General features: G+C 38.9%; 1 protein-coding gene across 4 annotated transcripts in view; it reads left to right on the top strand.

Annotated features, from left to right (window-relative positions):
- WDR17 (WD repeat domain 17) overlaps positions 1-13504 on the top strand; it is a 62211-nt gene extending 48707 nt beyond the window's left edge. The window contains exons 23-30 of one of the 4 annotated variants that reach the window (XM_064449683.1): positions 2732-2752; positions 3722-3833; positions 4554-4695; positions 4788-4890; positions 5761-5862; positions 8290-8385; positions 8570-8753; positions 10453-13504. In XM_064449683.1, coding sequence (XP_064305753.1) covers positions 2732-2752; positions 3722-3833; positions 4554-4695; positions 4788-4890; positions 5761-5862; positions 8290-8385; positions 8570-8753; positions 10453-10572 — 880 coding nt within the window. In that variant the 3' untranslated portion in view covers positions 10573-13504. Of the gene's footprint in view, positions 1-2731; positions 2753-3721; positions 3834-4553; positions 4696-4787; positions 4891-5760; positions 5863-8289; positions 8386-8569; positions 8754-10452 lie in introns of those variants that run through there. The other 3 variants (XM_064449681.1, XM_064449682.1, XR_010372656.1) reach the window with 3 other exon arrangements.
- The last annotated feature ends 6694 nt before the right edge of the window (positions 13505-20198 follow it).

The following is a 20198-nucleotide window of genomic DNA, read 5'->3' as shown; positions in this document are numbered from 1 at the left end:
ACACTATTCCTGATACAAGCCAGGAGGCTGTTGGCCTTCTTGGCCACCTGGGCACACTGCTGGCTCATATTCCGCTGGCTGTTGACCAACACCAGCAGCCAGGCAGCTCCCCAGCCACTCCTCCCCAAGCCTGTAGCATTGTTGTGACCAAAGTACAGGACCTGGCACTTGGCCTTGTTAAACATCATATAATTGACTTCAGCCCATTGATCCAGCCTGCCCATGTACCTCTGCAGAGCAGATCAACACTGCTGCCCAATTTGGTCTTGTCTGTGAATTTACTGAGGGTGCACCCAATCCCCTCATCCAGATCATTGATAAAGATATAAAACAAGACTGGTGCCAAAACTGAGCCATGAGAAACCCCACTTGTGACTGGCTGCCTACTGGGTTTAGCTCTATTTACCACAACTCTCTAGGCTTGGCCACCCAGCCAGTTTTTTACCCAGAAAAGAGCACACCTGTCTAAGGCATGAGCCACCAGCTTCTCTAGGAGGATACTGTGGAAGACAGTGTCAAAGGCTTTGCAACTTTGTCAAGGCAGGCAACTTCCACAGCCTTTCCCTCATCTACCAGGCAGGTCATCTGGTCATAGAAGGAGATCAGGTTGGTCAGGGAGGACCTGCCTTTCATGAAGCCATGCTGGCTGGGTCTGATCCCCTGGTTGTCCTGCACATGCCTGGTGAGCGCACTCAAAATGAGCCACTCCATGACCTTCCCTGGTACCGAGGTCAGGCTGACAGGCCTGTAGTTTCCCTGATCCTCTTTCCGGCCCTTCTTGTAGATGGGCGTCACACTGGCAAGCTTCCAGTGATCTGGGACCAACCCTGTTAACCAGGACTGCTGATAAATGATGGAGAGTGGCTTGGCAAACTCTTCCACCAGCTCCCTCGGTACTCTTGGGTGGATCCCATCTGACTTGTGAGAGTCCAGGTGGCTCAGCAGGTCATAAACTGCTTCCTCCCGGATTATGGGGGGTTTATTCTGCAGTCTGTCCCTGCCTTCCAGCTCAGGAGGCTGAATACCCTGGGGATAACTGGTCTGACTGTTAAACACTGAGGCAGAGAAGGCACAAAGTACCTCAGCCTTTTCCTCATCCTCAGTGGCAACATTCCCCCTAGCATACAATAAAGGATGGAGATTCTCCTTGGCTCTCTTTTTGTTGTTAATGTATTAGTAAAAACATGTTTTGTTATCCTTTACAACATCAGACAGATTGAGTTCTAGCTAATAGATACTATTAGCTAGTAGATACTATTCTACTACTACTAGATTAATTAGTCTATTAGTCTAATTTAAAGACTTTAATTTTATTGATTAGAATAATACTACTATAGTATTCTACTATTCTAATCTTACTGTTAGCTAGTACATACTATTCTACTAGTTCTATCTATTAGATCCTTTACATACTACTAGTAGTATGACATTTACATGTATATACAAAGAACTTCTCCAAATTTATAGCATGTGCACAATGAAGTCTACATGGGTGTACATGATAAAATTTTAAATTGGTGTACTGTGTATTGCCCAAGTTTACATCTGGATTTGTCAGTGGGTTTCATATGCTCTGTTCAACACCTATTACAGCCATACTCTGCAGTCCTGGATTCTGATTTGCAGCCATTACAGCATATTTTTCTGTTCTGTAGGAAAAGATCAGACATTCACAAATCTCTTCATCTTTTGTAATAAAGAGACATTGCACAGTATAGTATCCCTTGGTCTGCTGCACGTATAAGATCATGTATGGGGAGGCTAGAGTTCAAGGACCTCTAATAATGGAAGGGCTCCCCTTTTGTTTTTGCTGGTTGCTATGCTTAGGGATATCCATCAATTGGGAACATTTCATTGTAGTGACACACTTAATTGTAGACACCTCAAGGAACACCAAAAGGACCTTGATGGGTTAGTAATGAAATCAGTTACTGGTGAAATGTTTTTCAGGGTTGGTTGGGGGTTTATTGTTGTTCGTTTGGTTTGGATTTTTTAAGAAGCCCTCTAAAATATAAAATCCAAACAGAAGTCAAAACTAAGCATTCATGCCCTTCCCCATCCTTCCAAATCTACAGCCTTGGAAAAATGTGCAAACACCATTTCCGTTTTATTTGTGTGTAGCACCTAAATACTGTTAAAAGCAACCTTCTGCTATTCAGAAGGCTAGTGGTATTTTACTTGAGATGCTGAATTCTGCATATGCAGACTCAGCCACCTGATTTTGTTCTTTATACTGACAGTGTTTTCATCTTGATTCCTAAACAAAAATTCCAGGTAATGTGATTTGTAGGCCATTACATGAAGGCTTCTTAGGATTTTTCAAAATAAACATTTGATTTCAGTTTTCTGGCCGAGCAATTTCTAATCACTTTTTAAAAAAAAATGTTTAAATTGCCTGTGAAGAAGAGTATGTGTGAGTAACTAATCTTGAAAATAGTTTAGGACCTTACAAAATATACTATATTCTGAAAGAGCATTTCTGTATCTTGGAAAAGTGGCTATTGCATGGTAATAGTATACAGATTTTTCCAAAGACCTTTTCGTATTAGCTTCTTTAGGTTGTCAAAAAGCATTGGAAATATTTTGTTGTTGTTATTGCTAAACTAAGTCAGTTAACCAGACCCGTAGAATTGCTATTGTAGTTTAATTACTTTCTATTAGTTTTTTCCTCTGTAAAATAAGGATACAAAACAAAGTTTTGTTCATTACTGTTTCAATGTCTTCCTTGTAGCTTTCCATCACTTGGATACAGGTATTTTGCTTGTTTATAGAGAGACTGAAAAGTGTGTGACTTTACTAATACTAAAAATAAGCTTAAACTAAATGTTCTAACTTTTAATTGTGATCAACACTTGAAAGTGGGATAGAAAGCAGTTACAAATATTGGACAGTAGCTTACTCGAACATTTTTAAGCCAAGGACCACATTCTGAAAATCCAGGGAACTCCCACAGAGTTTTTGCTTTACACAGGATCAAGTCAGTCTTGTGGGTCCCAGGAGAAATTATGTCTGCATGAATAACCACAGAACAACCAGAATAATCAGTTATTAAAAGTTCAATAGAATAATTGTTTCAAAATAATTTATTAATATTTACATGTATCCCCTCCATCTGCTTGTTGTGTTAAGGAGGGGGTAACAAATAGTAAAAAGTTGGGAATATTCCAGAAATGTCAGTTTGCCAAAACACAAATTTCCTTTCAGAAGGATGAAAACAGGTATCACATTCTTACCATGTACAATCTCTCTTTTGTAATGTCACAGAAGCACTAGCCATTCTGGATGACTGAGAGATGCTTTATGCTGATGTTATGGAGCTCTAGAAGCCTGGAAGTCTGAGGATGGTTTCATGAGACAGAGCCACATTAACATCTTTCCTTCTTTCAGAGTGGATAGGTCCTGTTCTCCCCTCCCACCCCTGCTCACATATTCTTCCATCTCACTTTGAGGTGGTTCTGATGCATGAGGATTGCACAGCTGTTTAATTCAACCAACTAAAGCAACAGAAAATAACACATGACTTCCCCCCAAAAATGAATGGATTAAGCCTCATTTATTGCACTACAATAGTCTTAGAGGCTGAGGTTATTCCTGTTCTTCCCTGGAAATAATTTTTTTTTTTTCAGTAAATTCTTATTTATAAAAGAATGTAAAAGAGAAAACAGTTTTTTCCTATTACAAACCATCAAGAGTAATGGCATGTCATCTTTTGTTTGTGCAGGGATTTAGCAGCTGATCTTCTAATGATGATTCCTGATAATAAACTGCAGTTAGTAAAACTATGTGCTTTTTATCCTGGATGCGTGGCAGAAATAAATGACCTGCATGAAAAGGTACAATAAAAAAGAATTTACCTGAATGCTAACAAGAAGTTATATATTGATTTATTAATTTCAGAAAATTTAAGGCCAAATAGATCTGTAGGATGAATTTGTCACTAACGGTCTTACATGTTACATATCTTTTTTTGCTCTTTTAGTCTTCTTTTGACTTTATTTTCGGTATTGCACAAGAACTTTAACTCTACTGTGTGTAGTCTTTCCATGAGACAGATTACTACCTGAAGTAGCTTACGATCTTCAGAATTACATGTCAGTGTGATTTGTGCCCTCCTCATAGCAGAAGTGCAGCCTAATCATGTCTTTGCAGATCAGCTTTCTGTACTATCCTGAATTGATTTGCATTTTATGTCTGTAATCTCCTGAAAATCCCCCCTTTCCTCTTCAGCAGCACAAGGGACTGCTCCACTGACTCCCTTAATGTTCAACTCAGGCTGCACACTTATTATGCAGTAGTAAAAATTTCACAAAAATGTTAGCAATGGAAACTGATACTGCTTAAATTAAAGTTAGAGAACCTTCTTTTCCTGTGCTGTTCTCTGGTCTAGCTGGCTTTCTTAATGCACATTGTTTGAAGGACATACCTGCATATAATGACTCTTCTTTCAGAGGGGGTTTGATCTTACTGTTATGTGCAAAAGTCAGTATTTCTCTGCATTTTAACAATCTGTTTGAACATTACAAGAATTCTTTGGCAAAATCTTTGCTTTCCAGTGTAATCTTCCTGATGTAGAAGAATGTATGCGATTGGCAGAGACAATTCAGGCAGATGGGGATATTTTTGAAACTATGAAGTACTATCTGTTAAGCACAGAACCTGAAAAGGCTCTCCCTATTGGCATCCAGTATGTGAAAGGTAGGTACTTGGATGGATGAAGAAACCTTTTAAAGCACAAGTCACTTGTATAGCTTACCTCCTGGGATATTTTTGTTTCTGTTTTTCAACAGAACAACTCTGTGGCTCAGATTGGACTGTAGATTCAGTCTGTCCTTATCTTGATCTTCTAAGTTACATACGCACTGAACGATTAGTGTTGCATAAATGTAGTGAGTGAGTATATTTTCCTTACTTATAAAAGTGGAAGTTTCATTAAAGGAAACTTTTGAAATTAAAAAAAATATAGGTGCACTCTGTTAGTATCATTTTATGTTTACCAGAAGAGGGGTACAAAAAAATTTTAACAGGCAGGCTAGCTCCCAATCTGGAGAATAGCATGTGGAATTTTCCTAAATTTTCAAGGTTTAGCAAAAGGGAAAAAAGAGATTTTTACTGCTTCTTTCTCTGTGGGGCATTTACAACGGGTGCATCAATGTTAGTCCTAGATGAAGAATCTCACTTTGATCAGCTCTGGTTTCAGTTTCCTGAGGAAAAAGAGCAGTAGTACCACATGTATTATGGGTTTTTATGTCAGTGTGTTAAGGCAAATTTGAGCTGTCACTCTCAGAATTAATTCTAAAATAGTTGGACACCTTTAGGACAGGCGGCTGATGCTAGGCATGGGTGCCTGCACAGGTGTACGTGTGAAGAGCTAAAAGGAGCAAAAAGCTTAACTCTGATCCGTGGCCTGTGGGAAAACTTGGTGAAACTGAAGTCCACAGCAATATGTGGGCCAATTTTATTTACATTTAGAGGTTTATCTCATTAAAAAGGTCTGAGCGAAATTGTTTTTGTAACTTTGCATGATTGTGCTTAATAACTGTGTTGTACATGATATTTAAAATTTAGTAATTGACGTTAATGTTGAAACAGACTCCATCTGCTTTGTAATTACATCACACAGAAAGTAAGCATAATCAGCAAACATATATTCCCCAAAAGATGGATGGATAAATCAAGTTTTAAAATTATAATTTGAATGTGGGTTTGAATGTTTTTGCAGATGCTTGTTATTGTTCATGATTAATGCTTGTCCATTTATAGATTTCGGAATGAGTTGCTGATTTTGTGTGGTTACATTGGTGCTTTACTTGCTATCAGAAGACAGTACAATAGCATTGTACCTGCACTTTATGAGTATACAAGGTAATATTATGTTTTCAGTAACACTGAGACATCCTGGTCCCTATTATGATGTATGCCATACATTGCCCCCACTTACCCCTCCACGTGTCCCGTCCCCGTCCCCCGTCCCCCCGTCCGTCCCCCCCCCCCAAAAAAAAACAACCAAACAACCAAACAAAAAACACAACAACAGCAGAACAAAACCAAAAACCTGAGTTCCCAGTTCTGTTATACCCATGCCTGTATATAGAACCTTCTTTACTTTCTTTATGCATGATATACATGAAAGTTTGAGGTAATGCAACAAGCTGTGAATCCAGGGTTTCAGTCAAACTCTTAGTTCTGTAAGAAAAACAATTTTTAGAATTAGCTGAGTCTTCAGCATTGCCTCCATGCATGATTATATATTGACAGTAACAGTTCTGATTTTATGTCTCTGTGTAGACCATTTGCCAAGAGTTGCTCAGTAGCAACAAGGACAAGCTTTGAATTTACAGTGCATAACTGGGCACTAGCTTGGTTCCCACCAAGAAACCTGGCTTGACCTTCTGTTACTTAGTAGGCTAATATTCCCAGGCATTAATACACTTGACCTGGCCCGCTTGATCTGACCTGTCCTGGTCCTGCCCACTTGGCCCAGCTCAACCCAAACCAGTCACCTGACTTGACCTGACCTGACCTAGGCCCACCTGACTAGACTTGACTGACTTGAACCAGCTCAGCCTGACCCAATTGACTTGACCTCACTCACTTCATGTGACTCGACTTGGCCTATGTGACTGGACCAGATTGGGCGTGACCCGTCCTGGCTTGGCCCAACCCACTTTACCCTACTCAACCTGACCCACTTGATTTCCTGTGGTACACTTGACTTGACCTGACCCTACTTGTCCCACTTGGACCTGAAAGGAGAGAGATTAAGATAAGATCTTGATCTTATCTGCAAAATAAAATAGGCTTACATAAGTACTCTAGTATTCCTTCCTCAGAGTATAACCACGACTGTTTAGTCTTCCTGTCTGGTTTGGTAACAATACTACTATCCAGCTGACTAATTTCCATTTTTCCCTCACAATTTGGGACTATCAGATCCTTTTGGTTTTGTTACCTGACTTGCTGGGTAGCAGCAAGGCCAGCTTCAAGAGGTCACTGATTTCGTAGCGCAAGCTGCGTTGGCATTACTCGAGCTGTTACTGTTCCACTAGCTGCTCTAACTGACTGCTGTAGCTAACTCTCGTAGCTAACAATTTCAGCCTATATCTTCATCAAGAACAAATGTTGCATATGTTGTCCAATCCTTTCACACCTTACTAGAATTGTGAGCTTTCCTACCCCTCCTGATATTTTATCATAATTGCCTACCAAGGATAATCAAACAACATAAATTTAACATGTCATAGATCTGTGTTTGCCCCTTTTCTTCAACTCCTCTTCATTATATGTCTCGACAGCACTCTTTTCCTCTTAGCCATTCTCATTTCTGAAACTTGGTGAGAGGATAGGGAAAACGGAAGAGCACTGGGTTTTTGGGGGGTTTCTTTTAGGTTTGTTATTGTTGTTGTTGAATGGGTTTGTTTCTTTTTTCTCAGCCACCAGGGTTACATATGGAAAACAACAAGATGAAATATAAGCTTTTACAGAAGGGCTATTCTGATATGGAAATGAATAGACTAGTAACAAGCCAACTCAGTTTTTGTGATACTTTGGCTGTCAAGCTTTAAGTTTTCCTGGGATTTAAAGAACCACAGAACAATACTGTCTTAAATTTTCTTTCTCAGGTTGCCCAATATTTTCAGGATTCATAGATTTTTAGATTCCACCCCATCTTAAACTGGACACTTAAATGCTTAAGCTGGACATTTTTAAGACATCCCAACACAGATAGAAATTTGCTAATTTAGGTCAGGTAATAACTGTCCCCTGAATTATATTTTGATAAATAAAAAATGCATCCACTGAAAGGGTTTTGGAACTGTTTTCCACAAGTAATCAGGTGAAACAAGGCTGTCCCCAAGCATGTATTGAATCATGTAACTCTAACTGTATTTTTATCATATCTGCTGTGTATATGCAAAATGGGCCCTTAATTTCAGTAAAGTTGTCATTATTAAGAAATAAAAATGCATATAGCCTTAAAATATAGAACAACCTCAAAGCAAAACAAAAAAAAAGGTGGCGCTAATTAAAGACAAGAAAGATTAAATAAGGTGTAAATAGGCATAACTGAAATAAAACTTAAATGAAAAGGTATACTTTTATATCTAGTAGTGTAATATTTCTAAGGTTTAACATAGTAATTATCATGAAGCATTAATTTATTTCTGTAAAGTTATTTCCATAACCAATCAAAATTATTTTTATATTACTGCTGTCTGTCTTGTTTTTCTTTTGAGAAAGTATTAATTGTTAGAATTAATTTGGACTTCAGTTATTTGCATTCCTTTTCAGTCAGCTTTTAAAAAGACGGGAAGTATCTGTACCTTTGACAATTGAACAGCTTTCTGAAGAACTAGATGCATGGAGAGCTTGTACTCAAATAAACAAGTAGGTGGAAAAATATAAAATTACTATGAATGAGACTACTAGTATTTGAATGTCTAGTTGTAAATAAAGTATTTATTTCCTTTGTAAAATCAGAAGATGAATGTAAAAAAATGAGTACTTTGTGGCTTTTCACATCTTAATTTGTGTTAGAAATGTAGTCGAAAAACAAGTGTCTTGTTCATAGGCCTACTGATGAATTGCCATGCACCCCGCCATCTGAAGCGCAGAGAACAGTGTATTCAGTACTCATGTCACGAATACAAGAGGAGCCTCTGAAAGGAATGGTTGGGCCAGACTACGTCACTGGATCAAATCTCCCTAGTCATTCAGATGTTCACATTTCCTGTTTGACAGGGCTAAGGATACAGGTATGGTTTTGGAGAGCTGAGGTGTTCTTTCTCAGTGATAGCATTGACTAGTTGTGAGGTTGCCGTAAACCTAAGGTCACTCCCATAATTTGGAAGGAAAAATGTCTTCCCTGTCGTCACAGCAGCAGAAGTTGAAGGGGACAAGTGCTGACACCTGCTAGATAAGAAAGGCTATATAAAGAAGAACCGCCCAATCAAATAATTGCCTAGTTTTCTAATCCAGAACTTCTTGATTTCCATGAGAAAGACACATTTCCTTTGCCAGATGTTCTGTCTAAAGCACATGTAACTTACTGCCTACTACCTCACTACAGCTTGAATAAAAACCAGGAAATTCTTTATCTTCAACCACATACTAACATTATTCTGTTGTATTTCTCATTATGGAAATTCATACTACAAAACTTGTAGTTCATTATTAATTAAAGACAAATATTAGAAGACTAAATATTCAAATATATTTATTCATCACTCATATACAGCTTTATGATAAAAATGTATTAGTCCTTATAACACCTCTTTAGTGTATGTTGTTATTTCCATAAAGGGAAAATTGACAGAGCCTGAAAACACTACGCTCAGGCTCCTCTCTCCAGACAGTGCCTCAGTGTCAATTTACTCTCTCTGATGAGGATGAGCCTGCTTCCTCTGTCCAGTGCAAGATGCCAGCCTAAAGAGTAACAGGGTTGTCCAGGGATTAAGAGGGATAGTTTTGCATCAGAAATTGGAGATTGCAAAACACTAGCGGGATTTTTGAGGTTAACAAAATTCACCACTGCACCATCAAGTCTAAAAAACACTTGCTGGCAACACTCCCACATGAGACCAGTGGTCTCTGGCTGTGGCTATACTCTCAACATCTGTGAACAGCCAGGTAAAGCTGCCATGGTCATAATCCATTCAACAGGAATAGCAAATATGGTGTCACCAGCTTGTCAACTACTATATCCTGACTTCTGGATTGGTGAATACCAGGAGTCGTTGCTTTAGGTATGCAGATCAGCTGACAAATCACCTAGTCAATACTAAAATATAGTAGCCTAATTGCATGGGTTTACAAGTTTTAAGTAGCAAGTTTGGAGAGCCTAACTTTCTAGGAAGGCACTTAAACTGAATTGCAGCTTTGAGACTGTATTTTGTCAAAGGAAGGAATTAACTTGCTTTTCTTCCATCAGAAAAATTAGTATTTTGTCCTTTTCATAGGGAGCATTTGAAATTATTCTGTAGACGGCATGTAGACTCCATGTTTTCAAACAATTCATGGAGGCATTAAATAGGTTTTTTTGTAGATGGGGAAACAGATCAGCACAGGTAAAACCGGGCACAATGAATTATGTACAGTATTCTGAAGGAAAAACTTGTTACCTCAGCTTCTAATTCAGGGTAAATTTAACTCTGGAATAATTTACAGACATATAAAATAGAACAATTATTAAAAATAGAACTAAAAATTTACGGATTATGAAATGTTGTGTCTCCAGATTTTAGAATGAAACAAGTTCACTCAATTTATAATGTGTAACTATTATCAAAGCTTTAAGTTGGTGAGATACAACTTTTGCATGAATGTAGATGATGCTGGAAATCAGGTTTTCCTGTTCTTTTGGGATAAAACAAAATGTGCTTTCTGTTGTGGTAGCCTTTACACAACACATGTACTTTCTTTTTCCTTTCCTCCCCAAACATTTTTACTGTACAGGGTCCAGTGTTCTTCCTTGAAGATGGAAAATCCACTATTTCACTGAACGATGCTTTGATGTGGGCCAAAGTGAATCCTTTTTCACCACTAGGAACAGGAATACGACTTAACCCGTTTTGATGAGGTGTTTTCCTCTGTACTTTGTAGGGCTTAAAATAACACTCTGGGGGTTAATACTCATTTAACCTTGGTTGTCAAAGGACAGAAAGATGGCAGTTAACTCCTGAACGGTAATTACTTGGACTTCAAAAATTGTAAAATAAGAAAAAGAAATGGTTTTCTATACAAATGCTGGTTGATAATCCAAAGAAAAAAGTTATTTGAGAATCCAAAGAAAAAAAAAAGTCCTAACTTCATAGACAGCCATGTCTTTTTTTTTAAAAAAATACTGTTGTCACACAATACAGACAATTCAGTCAACTCTGTGTAAACAGATGCGTTCTAAAGAAACTAAGCAACTATCTGCACATTATCAAAATATTGATAACAAACTGTGAAATCCATAAACACACTTCCAAATATGTAATAATAGAATTACTTTATTGATACCCACTGCAACCTGTTTTTAGAATGACTGGAATCCTGCAGCTATTTCGCACATTGTGTTCCCCTTTTACTTTTGCTATAGAATCCTGCGTGTAAAGATTAGTTAAAAGTAAAATTTAAAAAGTGCTTAGATTATTTTTTTCCATCCATTAGTTATTGTGCTCTAATAGCAGTACGAAGATATTTACTAATATATTGTTTAGATAGATTTGAATATCTAGATTATAAAATTATATTTTATAATAAGTTCATCTTTGGCAACTGTCCCCCTTATACTTTCACTGGAAGCGAAAATGTATTTATAAAACTTTTTTTTAATCAAAGGGTTTGTAAGGAACAAAGAGTAAATGAATTAAATTATTTAAATATGTTATGTATATTTAAAATACTTGTTTTCTTTTTACATTTTGTATTAGTTATAAATATACATATAGTATGACAGACCAGAAGTAAATACTTGTGCATATATTTTTATTTACTAAAGCTATGCTCAAATGGAAAGAAAATTATTGCAATAGGATACTAAGAATATTTAAATTTTAAAGCTGTGTATAGTATGGAATTTAATCATAAGGCAAATCTTACTAATAATTCTTCAGAATTACTCACCTGTAGAAAAGAATCCTTGGAGCTTAATTGGTGGCACACAAGCAGAAATCTACTTCATCTGTTATGTTTTTTGCTGCTGTTTTACTAGAAATTTTTAAATCCTGATAGTTACATAAAATGTAAGGAAGTTGCAATTAAAAACTGGCAGAACTATTTCTAAAGAAACTGTTGTAAAACTGAAAATGACACCAGGTCTCTCTTAGCAGACCCTATCGACCAAAATCCTCAATATATAGGCAAGCAATGCCCTCATTTAACTAGAAATGACAATGCCACCATGCTGGAAGGGTGAGGTGGAGATTAGAAATAAAAAATTTCCTTCCTGCCCCCCACCACTTTCAAAATTTAAGATTTCAGCCTGTCAGTGTTCTAGAGTGTTATTACAGGGTTTCTGCTGTAAGAGTGTATTGGCGGGTGGTGAACCTCAGCTGTTTTGTGACCTATACTAAAACATTTTTGTACATACTTGGATGCTGGAACAGAATGTTTTACTTTTTGCAGGTATTGTTTGGAAAATGTTTTCCTTTGTTTAACCCTGTGGACCTTGGGGAATGAGAGTTGGATTTCAGAAATAAAAATCCATAGCTTTTGAAAGAATTTTCCAGCAGTCAGTATCTGATGTGTTGCTTCTGTCAAATGAAAGACTAGCTGTCTTTTAGCACATAAATTGTACAACCTTGTATGTAAAAGTTGTTATTACAGAGCTGGAGAGCAAAGCTAAGAACTGAACATGCAGCCCCACGACTACTGATTGGGATCTGAAGGACTGGCTCAGCTGCCACTCTATTTAAAGTCTTCTGCTGTGTCCCAGTTGTTTTTTTAACTGATATTTCACAATTTAACTGTCTTACAGTATGTAGTATAACTGCATCAATTTGTGCATAAATTGTGCCTTAACGTGGAATCTTAGACAAATCTACTCCCTTTTTAAATTAGTGAGGGTTAAGAACTCTTTCATTGCTGAAATACAAAAATTAAGTCAAAGGGCGCTTTTTATATTGGGAATCCATTAAGTAACAGCCATTGTGAATAAAATGAGGTTGCATTTTCTTTAAAGTGGTTGTACCCCACGTGGTGAGTGAGGGGAACATGCAGAAAAGGTTGTTATTGTGTCTGCTGCTACAGCTGTGGTTGCAACTGTCAAACTACAGATTCATCATTTTCAAAAATAATTTCAGATTGTGTGCTGATGTGTGACTTCATTGTCTGGCACAGCTATCAAATGCAGATATTTCCCCTTAATATTAAAGAATCCTTTGTCTTCAAATCATTGTTTGGGTCTTCTGTAAAAGTCATATTTCTTATTTGAATGAAGAAATTCATCAAGCTATACAGCTTGTGCTTTCCAATTACTATTAAATCTCAGTTAAGTTTAACTTCGCTTTATCTCTACAAATCAAATTCATTGTTCTAATGAATGAATCTGACCAACATTACTGACATGTTTATAAGCTTCACAGACTGCAGTCACGTGTGAGACTTCCCTAGGTGGGTTCCAAAACAATACAATAAAAAAAAGATCTGTGATGTTTTAAACTTTTCCCATTGCAAGGACTTCCTTTAAAATGAGATATGGCACTTTAAATCCATGTTGTTGAATTTCTTCATTAGGTAAAATCATTTAAATCCAGAATTACAACAATTTAAGGTGACACTAATATAAGAATTTCCCTTCATTCTTTACATAGAAAACAAAACCAAACTACTGAATAGAGATACCTTCTTCAGAATAGGCTTTTAAAAAAAAAAAAAAAAAAAAAAAAAACACCAAAACTGAAGCGTGCACATTTTTGTAGGAAGGAAATGAAATCCAGGATCACCGTTACTCTAGACAAAAGTTACTAAAAACACAGGGTGGGGAATGGATTCAGAAAAGCAGTTGTGAAGACCAGTTATACCTTGTGGCGTCTAATGTTGTTATTGTAACATCTGTGTCAGGAAAATTCACCGATAAAACAGTAAAGCAGCTCTAGGAAGAAATGAAGCTGAAAAGGAAGCAAGGTAATCTTATAAAAACAAGTAAATTACAGTATTGCAGACATTTAAGAAAAAATAACAAAAGCTGTATTTTAGAATATGATGATTTCAAAGAGGTTTTCAATTTAATTGCTTAAGAGAGAAGTGTTCCCTAACAGAGAGTAAACTTGAGTTTACAGTAGTGTAACCAGAATGGGGCTTGTGTCAAAGTTCCACTCTCTGGGTAGTCCTTTCCATGGTCTCCTGGGAGGTACCGGTACCAACCATACATTGTAGCAGGATCAGTCAGCTTGTTTCACCTGGTTTTCTTTAAAATAAACCCGTTTTGCCTGTTGTTTCTGAGGAATCCAGATGCTGGGGAGGGGAGTTGGAAAACTATATTAAAAGAAACAGTGGTTTGAAGATTCAAAGTATTAAAACTCCATAATTTAAAGGTGGCAATGCTGTTTTAATCACCTTTTAGTTTAAATTTAGTGTATGATTTTATAGTTAAAACAGTGAAAGAAGGCCTCATCTTTCCTTACGAAAGCAGCGTTTCAGCCCTATCTGTACATAAAGCCAAAGTACTACCATCTTCCGAGGGTATGATTATTTGAAGCAATGTAGACTATCAGTGGTGGGAAAACAGACAAATATATACAAAGAACCTGAAAATTGATCCGACTAATCAGTTTAGGACTATTGCTGCCGTTGTCCAAACCAGCCAAACTACTGGTATCCGTGTGGCCATCGTACGGTTCAGCCTGCCTGCAAACGGGACTCTGACTTGCTACAGAGCTGACTGCTCGTGTCCTGCTTTCCTGCACCACGTCCTGCAGCTCCCCACCATCAAGGTGTCTGCCAGGGCTGCAGGAACTACTGCTGAGGTGAGGGCTGGAACGCCTGCCCTGTCCCATGTTCATCGGCAAAATGAAGATCTCCGTCACATAACTGGAGGGACGAAAGCTGATTTCAGCATGGTAGAAGTACCTAGAATAAATCAAAGCTCTGAGGAAGGTAACAGGAGCACTTATGAAATATTAGAATGATTTCTATGGATGCCACGCCAGGGAAAAGCACACAGCAATTTTATATTAAAAATAAAAAACATTGGCAACCCCCTCCAAACTTCCTGTTTTCTAAGAAACTGTATCTGATGTCTTCAGATATTAAACACAAAGTTTTCAGATTTTAAACAAAAATATCTTTTTGTTGCCTTTATAGCAAAAGTAAACCAAAATCACACATTACAATCTGACATGTTTATTTTTATTCTATATTTTACATATATATATTTTTATATATATTAACATAGATATATTATCTAATTATATTTATATATTAATATATATAAAAATACTTTTATAAATAAATTTTTAAAACATGAAGACTTAAATGATGCGAGAAACAAACTCACGTGATGTGGCAAACAGTTATCTCTTTGGGATATGAGCTATGTTTTCAGCAGATGTGCTGCACCAAAGACAGTGAACTGCACATTGTCCCAAACTTGGCTTAATGTTAAACCACACTTGAAAGCAAAAATCACAAGCCATTCATTTCAGCAGCATGTTAAGCATCTGATCAGTTAGTTGTTCAGTTTGCTAGTTTATTTGCAGTTACTACCCTTCCCCCCACATGACTGAATTTGAACAACTTTAACTATCTGAAGAGTAAAATCATTAAGTTATTCTAGTTAAAAATCTTACTTGGCAAAGTAGATCCAATACTGAAGAAAAGAAAAAAAAAACCAACCTCTGACAAACTGTGATCATATACATCCCTATGATCATAGAATAATAGAATCATTAAGGTTGGAAAAGTCCCTTAAGATCATTGAGTCCAACCACTAACCCATCACTGCCAAGTCCACCACTAAACCATATCCTCAAGCACCACATCCACCCGTCTTTTAAATACCTCCAGAACAAATTTTTCATTGGATGCCTGTAAATCATTATGCTTTATTCTCTTCAGAAAGGTTAAAGATGCAGCTAGAAGGCCGACTGACCTGAAGTTTCATGTCTAAATGGTGTTTGCATATGCTTTGTTTGCTCCTACAACTACCACTGATATCAAGCAGCTGGAAGAACTTGTACGGTCCCAGTACGTATCACACATGGTACATTAAAGAAAATAGGAGAGGAGATTTTTCACCTTGAGCTGTGGCATAGAAGAGACTGACATGGGAATGTTACGTTCCATGTAGGTGCCAGCATTTTGAGAAGGACACCATGAACTCACAGGAGTGCAGAAAAGGGCTCCAGAATGAAACAAACAAGAGAACTGCCTCATTTGGGAAACAGCATTGATGTGGCTGTGATGTCTTTTAATTGAGACAGAGCATCTTAAAAAAAGAAAAAAAAAAAAGCCATGCTTTAGTTAATACACTGGTTAGGAAGTTGAATGTAAGAAAATTCAAGTGAAATGCAGTGGCCTGCAAGACAGAGGAGGTCAAACTAGGCAGGCTTATGATCTCTTTAGGACTCAAAACAGCTGAACTGGCTGCAGTAAGACCAATGCATGTAGAAACATTTGCAAGATTAGATAGGTATAGGAATATTTTTTTAAAGGTCTTATAGTTCATCTTACAGAAGAGAGGAGTAATAACATTAAAATGAACAGAATTATAAACTCAAACTGATTGATTTAAAAATATCCTTTCTCTTGAAGACCATTTGATAATATCACGGATCCAATTCCTAACACTCATTATCAACATAAGTTAAATTAAGCTAATTAGCAGAAGAAGGAAATAATTAGCTCCTGCATTATCACTTCATCTGCTATTCTTAGGGCTGAATAAACCCAGTCCTCTGAGCCGCTCCTTGTACATCAGTCACTAACCACCTCGGTGGCCCTTCCTGGACTCACTACAGTATGTTAATGTATGTTTCATGCTGGGTGGTCCAATGCTCCACCCCATTGTCCTAGGTCGTTAATAAATACGTTAAGCAATACTGGCCCAAGAAGTGAGCCCTAAGGGAGATCACTTACAACTGGCCATCAGCTGGACATCATCTACAACCTTTTGATCACAGCCTTTTGAACATGACAGTCCAGCCAATTTTTCTATCCACCTCATCAACCACTTACCCACTATGTGTCTTGGTAATTTGACTACAAGGGCACTATACAACATCCACTGCTATCCCTTTGAACCCCTGTCTTTCCTCAAAGACTATCAGTGAAAAATTATATGATGTAGGTATAATGATTCAGCCAAGGAGAGCTAAGGAATTCAGCAGTTTCTTTTGGTAATAAGGAGTAGCCGAGGGGACTATTTATCAATAATGTGCTAATGGCAGAAGTGTTATTTATTAAATTTAAATTTTACTCCCATAGCATAATACTGATACACTACCCAAGGACTGTTGAATATAGTAATATAGCAGTCATCAAACATCATGAAACACTGGGAAAATTTTCAGAAGACTGTATGCGTGTTATCACCCATATGGTTCTATGCTGGGTCAGGCTGGGACAGAGTTAATTTTCTTCACAGTATGGGGCTGTGTTTTGGATTTGTGCTGGAAACAGTGTGGATAACACAGGGATGTTTTTGTTACTGCTGAGCAGCGCTTACACAGAGTCAAGGCCTTTTCTGCTCCTCACCCCACCCCACCAGCGGGTGGGCTGGGGGTGGGATGGGGGAGGGGACACAGCTGGGACAGCTGACCCCAGCTGACCAGAGGGATATTCCACACCGTATGACGTCATGCTCAGCATATAGAGCTGGGGGAAAAAAAGGAGAAGCAGGGGGACACATTTGGAGTGATGGCATTTTGTCTTCCCAAGTCACCATTGCCTCTGCTGCTTTGCGTTTCATACATCTCACTCCCGTGGAGCTGGAACGCAAAATGGCCGCCCCTGCGCCGGCAGCCCCCTCACGGCCGCCCCAACGGCCGCCCCGCGCTCGGCGGGCAGCGAGCTCCCGCTCCCGCCGCCCCAGGCGTCCGCGGGGCGAGCCGCCGCCGCCAGGGACCTGCCGCAGCAGCCCAGCCGAGGCCGCAGCGGGGCCCCCTGCCTGCGGGGCCGGGCGGGCGGGCAGCGCGCGGCGCCGGGGCCGGGGCCGGCGCCGGGGCCGCGGCCGGGGCCGGGGGTGCCGGGGCCGGGGGTGCCGGGGCCGGGGCCGGGGCCGGGGCCGGGGGTGCCCGCCCTTGCGGCAGGGGAGCCCCGGCGGGAAACGCAGGGAAAGTCTTGTTCTCCGCGTGTCGCGTGAGGCGGCAGCGCGGCACCGTCTGTGCGTCTCTTGAGGACCGTGTGGGCGCGCCTGCCGGACTGCACAGCTGCATTTCTTCACAGAATTGAGATATTACGCTACTGTGTTTGTTTGGTTTTTTTTTCCTTAAAAGGCCTTATGATACTTTTTTGCTGCTATAATAATTCATATAATAAGAAATAGTTCAGCCCGTAAAGAAGACTCCTTCTAAACTTGGGTGTGCTATAGTAGTCTTGAACAGTGCTCTGACATGGTTCAGTGTTTGTTTCAGGTCCCAGTTCTTAATATTTTTAATACGCTACTTAACATTTATTTCATACTAATAATGCAAGCCATAAGAGCCACATTGTCATGGGGCCCCCACATAATAAAGACAACAACAAGCCTGTTTCCTTTCATTTCTGGCTAAACAAGGGCTCATTTTTTGGAAAGAATTTTACCAAACACTAATGTCAGGTATTTCATTACTCTGTATTTTTGGTATGCGGCATTAGCGTGGTCTGATCCACCAGAGACCTGTTCCAGCATACAGTCCTGCCAGGGCCACAACATCCATTCCCTATTTTGTTTGCTCCTGTTACATAGTAACAGAAGTGATGCCCATCCAACTTGGGTCAGCTTGCCAAAGTGACTCTATTTTCATACAATTATCTGGTAGCGAAAGATTAAAGATTACGTTGAGAGCTGCATATTGCCCGAGATTGAAGTTGTATTATTACTATAAACTAGTTCGGGATTACTCTTCTGGCTAGTCTACCATTTTACAGAATTAAAGAGAAAGCAGTACCGAATACCTGTAAACTCCTAAGATGGTCTTGTTTGCTCTTTGGATGCCAGCAAGGATCAGTGGGAATGGTAGGAATAGACATTGCAAATGCCATGAGAGCATGAACACACCTATTTGCAATGAGATGGCATGGACTCCGCTGTGCCTCTCTGCAAATCTTCTGTCATCTGGTTTTTTTTCGAACAGGTGTTTTCCAGAACGGCCATGCTTGCTGAGAACTAATCCTACCGTACAGAACATGGAAGCTTTTTTTGACAACACTTTTCCTGAGACAAACTTGAAAGGCGCTGTGTACACCTGAAAGTGAGTGCCTAAATGTTCCCTTTCTATGTAGAAAAGTTCAACAGTGCCATGCTTGGCTTGGCACTTCCTTGCTTCTTGAAGTAATACACAGAATAGGTATTGTACATAAAAACACAGGCTACAGGTTTCTGGATGAAAACCAAAGCCACCCAACTTGCTCCATTACAGAGCATGTGCATTATGGCCTCCTAAGCAGTTCCTCTTACTCGCATTTGACTTGCCTTTACAGGGACTCCAGAAGAGGCCCTCACTATAGCTTTTGCAGGGAGCAGAAGCAAATTAAGATTACTTTTAACGAGGGCAAGTGTCAGAGAGGTGCATTTTTATGAGGTGGGTAAAATTTAGCAACTGAGTAAACATTCTTCTTTATGAAAACTTCCTCTATAGTTAGTTCCTCACTTAGCATCTTTCCAGTAGGAACATAAATGCTGAAAAGAGTCACTGAAAAGGAATGGAAGAGGGTGAATCACCAAGGGCAACTGGTAAATTTTCAGTGTCTCATGCTTTGGTTTGCAGCAATTGAGTATCAGTCACTGAGGACGTGACCTGTTCTCAAAGGAAGACCAAAAGAAAAGACTGGGAGAAGCATTTTGATGAAGTAGTCAGATGACCTTCTTTGACATGACTGGCAATCATCACCACACAAGGGCATGAGTGAGGCAGAAATCCTTTGGGTTTTCTAATGTCTCTTGGGGGTGTCAGCATTCCATCTCTGGCTAGAGAGCTGAATGATAAAATTTCAACCTGATCACAGAAATGCCTGCTAGAGCGTTCTGTGATTCTGCAACATCATTTTTGGAGCTGGGTAATTGCTTATAAACTAGACAGCAAGAGAATTAGTGCCCTTTTCAGAGTGATACCTCTCCTGATACAGGGAACTGATGTATTTCTGGAGCCTTGCATCCACCTCCTGAACAGATGTTGAAGATTCTGTATCCACATATCCACGATATGCCTTCAGAAACCCCAGATACTATGAAATAACATATGCCTTTCGCTGAGGCAAATAATTATTTAATACACCCATGAGATGTGATAGAGCATTGTCATGAAAAGATAATGAAAGAGCCCAGATAATTCTGTTTTACAAGAGGAGATCAAAAATATCTCAGCATTAAGGCTTTTGAGGAATATTCCCCTGGAATTTTTAAAGTTGCTAATTGTACTAATAAACAGACCATCTATAAACTGTGCATGACTGAAGAAATTGTAATTATGTTCACAGCAGCATAATTCTAATTCACAGCACATGCAGTGAGGAAGGATAAAGGAAGTTTCTCACTGTCGTTAATGAATTGTCTGTATAAAATAAAAGAAGAAAAA

The sequence above is a fragment of the Phalacrocorax carbo genome, chromosome 4 (genome assembly GCF_963921805.1).
Source record: "Phalacrocorax carbo chromosome 4, bPhaCar2.1, whole genome shotgun sequence".
In the NCBI taxonomy this organism is placed as follows: domain Eukaryota; kingdom Metazoa; phylum Chordata; class Aves; order Suliformes; family Phalacrocoracidae; genus Phalacrocorax; species Phalacrocorax carbo.
This window is presented reverse-complemented; position numbering and strand designations above follow the sequence as displayed.